This window comes from Juglans microcarpa x Juglans regia, chromosome 8S, assembly GCF_004785595.1.
Source record: "Juglans microcarpa x Juglans regia isolate MS1-56 chromosome 8S, Jm3101_v1.0, whole genome shotgun sequence".
NCBI lineage: Eukaryota > Viridiplantae > Streptophyta > Magnoliopsida > Fagales > Juglandaceae > Juglans > Juglans microcarpa x Juglans regia.
The window spans coordinates 11152028-11162281 of record NC_054609.1 but is presented as its reverse complement, the minus strand read 5'-3'; the positions used below and the strand labels follow the sequence as shown (position 1 = coordinate 11162281).

Sequence of the window (10254 nt, the reverse complement as noted above, 5' to 3'; positions counted from 1 at the left end):
GAAGGCACTGACGGGTGAAACGTTTTACGAAAAGAAAGTCCATTTTCAAAGGAAAATCCCGTCCAGTAACGTTTTCAAATAAACGCACGTATGCACGCATGCATGTAAGTATAGTATGTACAAATGATGAATGCATGAATGAAAACCTACGTTATTATATTTTAACTGCATGAAGTAATGCTTACGAGTCTTCGACTCATTTTAGTTTTTATGTATGTCCCTCCCTCCCATAGGGAAGGAAATGAAGTACGCGTCGGGACTGACACGGCCCATGGGGAAGAGCACGGAAGTCTAGGCACGAGGCTTAAATTTAAGAGAGGCCTTTTATTATTAAAAATGATGTTTTCCACTATAAACCTCTTTTATAGTAAAAGCACATTTTATTTTATAAACGTAGAATCTTGCACCCTGGGAAGAAGCAAAAAGTTTTAAATCGGAAGGTAATTCCCGTCGTCCTTTATCAAAATATTTTATAAAAAGACCCACCACAAGGACGGGCGTTACATGCACGCCACCCAAGCTGGCCCCCAAAAGAGAAAAGGAGAAAAAGGCACAGCTTAAAGAAACAAAGCAGTCGGGTACGGTCACATAAAAAATAATTTTATTAATCAGCAGAAGTACAAGGAACAAGTTACATCTAAGGCCGCATGAAGCCACTGAACTACAAAGAACAATTTACACCGTGAAGCTCATGTATCCAACAAAACCGCCTGTAGTACCATCTACACCACGCATGCACATATAGGAGGAAAGTCCTTGAAGGGATCCTAGATTGCAAATCCCATCGAGTCCAACTCATTGGCCATAAACAACAACCACATAACCATAGAACCGCGCCACGACAACCAAGTTCGATCGAATCAATCTTTCGTACGCAGTGTGTGGCAAAGGCCTCCACCATTACGACGTGTGAATAATGCCAAAAATTCCCTTGAAACATCAATAGGGATGTAATGAGGCAATTAATTGAGTCGTATGGCAAACACACCATCCAAAACTCCAATGGTAGAGGACTGGCAAGGAGATCTGTGCGAAAATTCTACCCTCATAAATCAAGCTTGATCCTAGCAGAGCAACCACCAAGCCCCCAGGATAACCCGCCAACCATGGAAGATAGCGACAAAGTTGAACAATAATAAGCAAAAGAGCGAGAACGAGAACAGGAGCTACGGGACCCCAACAGTAGGGGGTTGGTGAGGAGATCCACTCGGAGAGTCTGCCCTCATAAAGCGGGTTCGTTTCCCACAGAACTGCCGCCAAGGTCACTCAGGTTCAGACCCTCCCCGAGCATGTCGCATCACTGCAAAGACACATCATGCAGAGGAAAGTTGCCCACACTCATAGCCCAAAGGTCACACTGGGGGTTCTGAAGAAGGAAAGTTTTCATTTGCTCTAGGCATTCATTGTAATCGAACCTCCACGCATTGTCACGAACCCCCCAGACACAAGACAACTTGTTGATCAAGCTGCGAACTGTTGCTTCCTGGCCCTCAAGCACTAGCTGGTTCATGGTCAAGGCGGTCTCCGCATCTTATCTTCGTTGCCTTTCCTCCCTCATGGTCTTCCTCTTTGACACCAACGAATCGGTAAACCCTTTGACCTTAGAGTTGAGCCATTTGATCGTCCGACCATCTATGTCTCGTTGCTTGCGAAGCTCCAGGATGTCGGCTTGCAGTTGTTCCAGTCCCAATTGACACTAGTCTAGAGATTGTTGCAACTTGTCCCTCTCCTCACAGGCAAGTGAGGCCTCAATGCGGAGCTGGCCGACCTCCCCCTGGGACCTGGCCAGGTCGACCAGGGTTCCCTCAACCACCTCCCTCTGCTCCCGTTCAAAGGCCACACTATCCATGGTCGCTTGGACCAGAGAGTGAAGGTCTCAGTTCTCTCTCCCTAGCACTGCTAGGCTATCCACGAGGAAGGCAGCCAGGCACTCCAACCCCTACAACAAAAGGCAAGTATATAATAAAATTAATAAAAAAAAAAAAAAAAAAAAAAAAAAAAAAGAGGAAAGTAAAAGATGAGGGAGAAAGAAAGCAAAGCAGCTGCTGAGTAAAGTTTACCCCGGTAAGTAGCCTCCTAACCTTCCCCTTTGCTCTACAAACACGTTCGACGTGGCCGCAAGACACGGTCATCTGAAGGTCCGCAGGAACTTCCCCGATGATCTCCCCGTAGCGTCACTAGAGAAGGCGGCCTTGACCACAGAAGTAGCATCAACTAAAACTCTCTGGGCCAATGACACAGCGCAATGTAGAGCAACAGGAGGCACCAACTCCTCGGACGTCCCTGGGGGCATAAGGAGGTGAAGCACCAACACGGACAGCCCCCCAGAAGGAGTGGCAACACTATCAGAGTCAATGGGAGTGGGAGAGATGCTACTAGGTCTTTTTCCCTTCCCCACAACCTGCGGGCTCAGAGAATGACTGGGAACAAGCGCAGCAGCCCGATTCATGGGAATTTCCACGACAGAACGTTGATTGGCAGGGGTAACCAGTATAACCAGGTATCGACGAAGACTATCTCCTCCGACAGCAGGGCCTCTGAATACACGTTGTTAGGATGCGCCGCCACCCAGGACCAAACGATCCCAAGTCTCGCCTTCTCACAGGAATTCTGTTCAGGGCGGCGGATTGAGGCGTCAGATACAGTGCCCTAGTTGGCACGAACATAAAACAGCCACCTAACAGTCTACCCTTCACCACCTTATGCCGCCCCTCTATCCGAGCCAATTCCTGAACGGGCTTCGTAGATACACCGACCCTTCCGCACTAAATTGTGAGTGATAAAGAATTCACAGGCAGTCAGGTCGGGATAATGCGACCCGGTCTCCTCCGAGGCACAATGCCAGATGACACAACACGAGATCAAGATCCTCCATGCAATGGGGAGGAGCTCAAAGAAAGCCAGTACTTCACAGGAGAACATGGCAGGATACACCTCAACTCTAGTACCATAGCCCTCCTCATCCACCACTCCGCCGGTGGGAGGGGGCACTCCAAGCTCCAACTTTGAAGGGATCCCGTAGGTCGCTTTCAGTTCCTCCAATCCTCGGTAGTAACTGTCGACCGCCATGAAAATCCTACAAAATCATCCGGAAGGGAATCGTCACGGACGACAGCAGCTTGGACAGCGTCAGAGGGTGCTGCACAAACTCCAAGGCGCAAAGATTTCTTCGGTGCCATAAGGTGCAGAAGAGATTTATGAAACACTTCAGAAGAAAGATAACAAAGTGAAATTGTAGAATAACTGAACAAAAGCAGAGAATACGATTGGCTACTCTACTGGAAGGGAAGTCCTTATATATAGACGGGGCGACGATCACCTTATCAAGGTGTCATAACTCTACATATTTTACACATGTCCCACTCAAGTACCAGGATCCCTCGACTAATGCAACTGTTGTAAAGCATATCCCCTGGAATGACGTGCGAATTAATGACTACAAAATACAGAGAAGTGGTGAGGAAGTCGGAGGAGAACCATTCAATGCAAAAAAGTGGTTGATGTTGTGCTGCCATGCGAGCAGAATACAGACGATCACTCAGCATGAGGCCAGGCAGGCTAGGAACTTGATCAGGTATAAGAAGAAAGGGAATAAAAGAAATTCCTCCCGGACCTGTCCTAGAAGAATTGGCGGGGTAACTATAAGGAGAATTTTCCCCTAGGAAAGCCCACGGGGCCTAGGCCTAGGAACCCAGCCCAATGGGGTTTTTATCCAAACAAGGAAAGAAGTGTCAACTAGGAAATGTGCCATCTAGTCGATAAGACAGATCGACCTGACACAACTACTGCCGCCCTCGAGAACGGAGTTTGCACAGGATACACGGGACACACGGAGGACCCTCGATTCATTGGCATCAGATCATCAACGACTCATATAAATGGGATTGGGAGTCAGGAAACCACTCCACATTAATGGCGCTGCTAATTAAGTCACATGCCACAATTATGAGGCCGACACAAAGTCGCACCACATTAAAGAAAGTCTGACAGCAGACACAAAAAGAGAAACATGGACTTTGTGGGAAAAACGATTGTTTGCACTCTCCCCAGGCATAGTATAAATAGTTAATCACAGGTACGAAATAACTCTTAGATCCCTAGATCTCTTACTTATTTACTACAATCTAAGAATATTGACTAACTTTAGCATCGGAGGTTTCCCAGCCCCAAGGCCGCCCTCTCAAAGCTACAGTATCTTCTACCTTGTGCAGGGCTCATTTTCGAAAACCTAAGTTATTGGAGCTTGGCCCAAAGGTATGCAAAACACAACGTTAACACAAATATTATATGTTTAAAAGTACTTTAGACATACGGATTTCAAACAGTAAATAATTTTTTAATAGTAGATCTTTTTACATGAAGCTCTAAGCTATAAGCTTTAAACTAAAAGCACTATTTCATACTACAATCTCAAACATTCACTAATAATTAATACTTCTTATAGTTAAAAGGTCATGAAAATGAGAATATTTTGTACACAATGTACAAATTAAAAGGTAATGAAAAGGTCATGAAAATGTATTGCTTATGAATACAAGAATCGAAGATTTATTAGATCTTTTTTTATAATAGACTCGTACAATAAATTAAAAAGACTATTTTTCAAATGCTGTATAAAATGAAACACAATTATGAATGGCTTTAAATAAGCCTGAATTCGGCTATAATCGATTTGAATCGGCTCACCAGATCGGTTTTACGAGTGATGAAGAAAACGTAATAAAATTCGTTTGGATTGTGATACGAGATAAAATAATTTTTTAATATTATTTTTATTTAAAAATTTAAAAAAATTAAATTATTTTTTATATTTTATTTAAAAGTTTAGAAAAGTTATAATGATTAAGTAAGAATTAGATGAAAAAATTAAAAATTAAAAGAGTAATGTTACGTACAATCTCTATTTGGAGATTGCAATGTAAGTCTAGGTAATTTTATCTTTAAAATTTTTTAAAATTATAAAAATATCCCTTCTAAAATGATATTTTTTCTCATTCAATAAAAGACCTGTATATACAGTCTCCAAGTAGATATTGCAAATAGAATTCTCAAATTAAAAACTAAAAAATATTTGTATTTATATTGTTTAGATATTGAGATGAGATAGAATGAAATAACATGAGATAGGTGGGAGGCTCTTGCTATCTAAACTAGCCTCAATCTTTTACCAACTTGAATTGAGGTGCGATTTGGATAGTGAGAATAGATGAGATTTTTTATATAAAAGTTAAAAGTTGAAAAAAATATTATTAAAATATTATTTTTTAATATATTATTATTTTGAGATTTGAAAAAGTTAAGTTATTTATTTTATTTTACGTGAGAATTTAAAAAAATTTTAATAATTAAATAAAATGAGATGAGATAAAATAAAATATTTTCATTATAAATATGAAATGAAACAAAATCAGTTGAATCAATGATTCAATATGAATTGAACTGCTATAGATTTGAAGGAAACAAAGTGGTTACCCTGCTGAAACAGCTTCCTACGCAACCCACTCGAGCGTGGTGTTATGAATAATTAAAAAAGTATATTTAATTAGAAAAAGAAAAAACAAAAACAAAATTGAGAAAAGTATTTGGCTTATGCGACAAGCCAAGCATCCACGTAGACAAGCTTCCCGAGGAAGCCATAGAAAATGAACACATTGCCGAATATCCTGGCTTTCCAACAGCGTCTTTTTTTAAAAAAAATACAAAATAAAAACCCTCGTTCCCATTCCACGAGGGCAACCCATCATTTTACGCTCTCAAAATTATCATTAATGTAATTATATATTTTTTAAAAAATATTTTTTAAATATTTTTAAATATTTTAAAAATATATAAATTTATTAGTACTCACTTTTTTAACTATTAAAAAATTAATAAATAAATAAGCAACCAAAATAACAGAGCAAAAGGACGGAGTCATTTTTCTCTTTCCTTGAAGTTTTTGAGTGTTAAGTTTTTATATATATGCTATTTTATGGAAACGTTAGAGTTGTAATATTATAAAGGTCCATTAAATGACTTTTTATGGTATCTAAAATTTGAAGAGAAATTATATTTACAATTATAAAGTACACAAACGTCGTCCATTTATTTTGTTTGAAAAAAGTATAGAAATATAAAAATCACATGAAAAAATTAATTTTTTTAATGGTGGATTATACAATTTTTTAAAAGAAATGCACAACGCTTGCAAAAAGGGCCTGTTGTGTTATTGCTGTTATTGTTAGTAATCTGATCTCGCATGGACCTGATTCATCTAGTAATTTGATGACAGTTTCAAAAAGTTCTTTGTTTAGGCCAAACCTTGCAGTTGAGCAATATGCGCAAAAGCAAGTGAACCCGGAGCTGCAATTGTCTCCCTGTTTAAAGGCAGCTATCATGTTCACATTCGGCATTTACTTGCCAAAAAGAATGGCCACAACACGCATTTCATCGACATATAAACATGTCTTGTTATCTCAGAAATTCCTTATAACCTAAAATTGAAGTTACCTACAAAAGTAGTTATCCGTTTATTGAATCGGAGTTGGATCGGAACCTATGAGAGTCGAAGTCGGAGTTCGAACTCCAATAAAGTTGAAGTTAGAGTCGGATTTCCTAGATACCAACTCAGACTCATCGGTTCTCAGTCCTAGTACAAACCAGGCGAATGAAGAGAAGAAAAAATCTAAAATCATTAATCAGTTCTGTAATCAGAAAAAATGACATTTGAATAATTAGAGAATCCTCTACCTTATATTGGAGCAGAAGTCCATCCATAAAGCTCCAATATCTATCAGTTTCAACAAGAATCAAAATCAACCCAATAATCAAGTTTGTATCTTTTGTTCTAACATACTTTTCTGACAACTAACCTTTCACTTCTTTGAGAAGCAGTAGTCTAAGCAATTCCAGAGAATTCTGCAAGTTTTTTTTTTTCAATTAAATAAGCAAATTTTCCGAGTACTGCCATATTTCTCTCAACTTTAATTGGTTGGCATTAAGCACCTGTGAATATACCAAGTTCACTGAACTATCATTATGCCTATTATTGATAGCCAAACTACAAAGTAGTCAATAAGGTATAAGACGCCCATAAAAGAAATCATATCACAATATATCATCAACAAATCTGGCTAGTTTCCATGACAAACTTTCTGATGGCCTAATTTGCTACACTAAATCAAAAAGTTGAAAAAATTATGCTAAAAAATATACAACAGAAAAAAATAAAAATAAAAAACGAAATTCTCAAACTAGAGATAACATTTTTCAAATCCTCAATTGATCATCTATTCATCCCAAATGATTTTGTTCTCATACAGAAGCCTCGATCCTGGGCTCGAATGAGAAGGCAGACATGAACTCTATGGCTTCACCATTCATATAACATTTGGGCAACTCCATCCATTCATTGGTCACCAGATCACAAAGAACATAACTAAACAGCTCAACAGAGTTTAAGCATATCAAGATCTGGTGACCAGCCCCAACACAGTTTATATCCACCTTCTTGCCAAACCATTCATGCGACATTGCAGGAGGCATTGCTGCAATCTGGTTCCAAGCACACAAATCCTCGTCATACCTCCACACCCTTAGGCTTGCACTTTCAAGGAATTCTGACAGCATAACAACTAGCATCTCACCTTCACATTCAACCATATCAATGGAATACTCGGAATAAACGGGCAATAACCTGGGAAACTCAGAGAAGCACTTGAGGGTCAGATTGCAAGAGACAACCTTCCCAGAGGAGTTAAGGAAATAGACAATCTCCTCTCCATCTTTACGAGTAATAACTGATGAGTATTGCTTAGATGGGCTTCGCTGCATGTTAGTCGCCACTACATTTCCAGCCTTGTTTAGATAATACACAGCACTGTCATCATTTGATTCAAATCCCAGAGAATCATCGATCTTTCCATGTAATGCAATATCCCCCTCCCAGCAACCAGTGCTCGAGTCGTAGACTATGCATGAGAGTTTTGGAAGTTCGCCACAAACTAACACAAGCTTGTAAGAGCCTTGGTATTTTGAAGCTGTATTCATCACAATGGCGTGAAGATTTTGATTTCGTTGGGTTGGACCCAGTGGAGGGAGTTCTCTGCAGGATCCTGTAACAAGATTGCATATAATGAAGTTGCCAGTTAAATTACGGAAACAAATCAAGCCACCAGAGGCTGCAACAGGCATGGAGTTTTGGTTTGAGTCTTTTTGGAGGAGAGCTGGATGATTAAGCTTCTTCCAAGTTCTATCAGAAGAGTCAAATACAATTGATTGGTTGACATGGGGATTGACCACGTAAAACCATGGATCCCTCGAAGGAATGTGTGAGCAGGCAAGCTTAAAACTTGCAGAAGCCGCAACGGATTTCCATCTTTTGCACACTGAATTAAGACCAAAAAACGTAGATGTTGGAAGCCGTGAAAGGACCCTTTCTAGAATGTCTTGATTGAGATCGTCCATAGAGAAGCTTAAGATAGCATCTTCTTCTTGTGGCTTCCTCTTCCCAGTAGTTCTTAAAGGCTTGCAATCATCATGCTCCATTGAATGTAAATTTGTGGGAGGATAACTACATTTATTAAAAAAAAAAAAACGATGGTGTCATAGTTGTTCTTGACGGAGTCATATTGCCAAGAGAAAGTAAAAGAAAGCCGTTGAATGAAATCAACTACATATCAGAAGAATGTGACAATCCATGCTTAAAAACGCATGCATCTAAAAGTCACTTGAAGAAGATCAATAAGACTTTCTCTTGGCTACAATTTTCTCCTATTCCTCTCCTTTCATTTATAAAAAATAAATAAATTAATTAAAAAAAAAAAAAAAAACTTTTCTCTGATACCATTGAGTAAATAAGATAATTGGCATATTACCACGCGGGGAGAATAGGGAAAATAAGAAGAAGAAAGAATGTAATCAAGTGACAAATGACCCAGGAAATTAGTTTTGGAAGTTGTCAATACATACGATTTTTCAGTTTTAAGATAACAATGCACAGATGGAAGGAGCAAAACAGGAAATAGGGCATAACAACATCCTCATGAGAAATCCCAAATACGAAACATCAAGAAGTTTGACAGCGCTTGGGACAAACATCAGAAGAAAGGTCAATTTTTTCAAATATAAATTAAAAGAATCGGATAAAAGGGGAAAATTTTAGGGCGCTAGGGGTTGTAAGGTTTATAGGAAAGGACTAAGAAAGCACTAAAAAGAGGGAAAAAGAAAAAAAATTTAACATAAAGAGGTAGTTTGAGCTTGGTTTCCTGGGAAAATAGATATGCATTTTTCGCACAGAAAAGCACTAAAAAGTCATCAAAATGCATAGCTATTTTTGCAGGAAACCAAGCACAAACTACAGCTAAAAAAAAAGATCCATGGATCCATTCTATAGTCTTATTCATTCCCGTTCAAGGAATAAAACCAAAAAAGAAAAACATGGAAATCACGAAACATAAACTGAATGAAGATAACAAAAAGATGAGAGATCAATGGAGAGAAAAAAAAAATTTACCTGCTACTCTAGCTGCCAAGTGAACGGAAAAAAAACCAAGTGAGGGTGAGAATGGATAGAGTTTGGTGGGTCTTTGGCCTTTTTAAGGTGGGAGTCGAGTGAGGAGGGACATCACTGTCCAACCAAAAAGAAAAAGAGAAAAAAAGAAAAGAAAAAAAAAACACCGAAAAGGAAAAGCCAACCCAAGGAGAGGGCGAGCGAGCGAGAGAGCGAGGTAGGAAGTTTCCTGGTAAGCGCTTTTTTTGTTGTTGGGGTTTGAGACTCTGAGCACCACACAAAGACTACACACACAGAGCACACGAGAGGAGAGGGACCGCAAAAGGGTTATATTTTATATAAATAATAGAGTGGTCGTTGACTCTGCGCGCCTCAACTCTGGCTTTGGCTTTGGATTCGGAGTTCCAAAAAGTTGCTGCATGTTGGTTACTTTAACAAATCTCAACGTGAAAGAAAGAGAAAGAGCAATGGGGTGGGGGGGTCTGTCTTTCTCTTTTCTTTTCTTTTGTTATTCCAAGGTGCAATGGTCTCTTGTCTTTGACATGTAAACACCAACATGTCAAAGCAAAAAGCTACCCTTCTTCTGCTGCTTTTTCCTCGTTTAGGAATCTTTCTCTCTCGTGGTCCTTTGTATTTGTATGCAAGTCAACTTTCCGGCTGCCTGACTCCTAATGAGGAGGCCCGAATGCAGGAAAAACCAATCAATAAGACAACAGGAAAAACCGTTAATTACGATCTCAATGAGGCCCGAATGCAGAGATCTC

General features: G+C 39.4%; 1 protein-coding gene across 1 annotated transcript; it reads right to left on the bottom strand.

Annotated features, from left to right (window-relative positions):
• Nucleotides 1-7074: 7074 nt before the first annotated feature.
• LOC121244732 (F-box only protein 13) lies at nt 7075-9696 on the bottom strand. The gene is made up of 2 exons (XM_041142929.1): nt 9494-9696; nt 7075-8551 (listed from the first exon to the last, which is right to left on the bottom strand). The coding sequence occupies exon 2, from the start codon at nt 8524-8526 to the stop codon at nt 7294-7296; it is 1233 nt and encodes a 410-aa protein (XP_040998863.1). The 5' UTR covers nt 8527-8551; nt 9494-9696; the 3' UTR covers nt 7075-7293.
• Between the last annotated feature and the right edge of the window lie 558 nt (nt 9697-10254).

Bases quoted from the DNA above. Each gene is read 5' to 3' on its own strand.
- LOC121244732 (XM_041142929.1), bottom strand. From the start codon at position 8,526: ATGGAGCATGATGATTGCAAGCCTTTAAGAACTACTGGGAAGAGGAAG.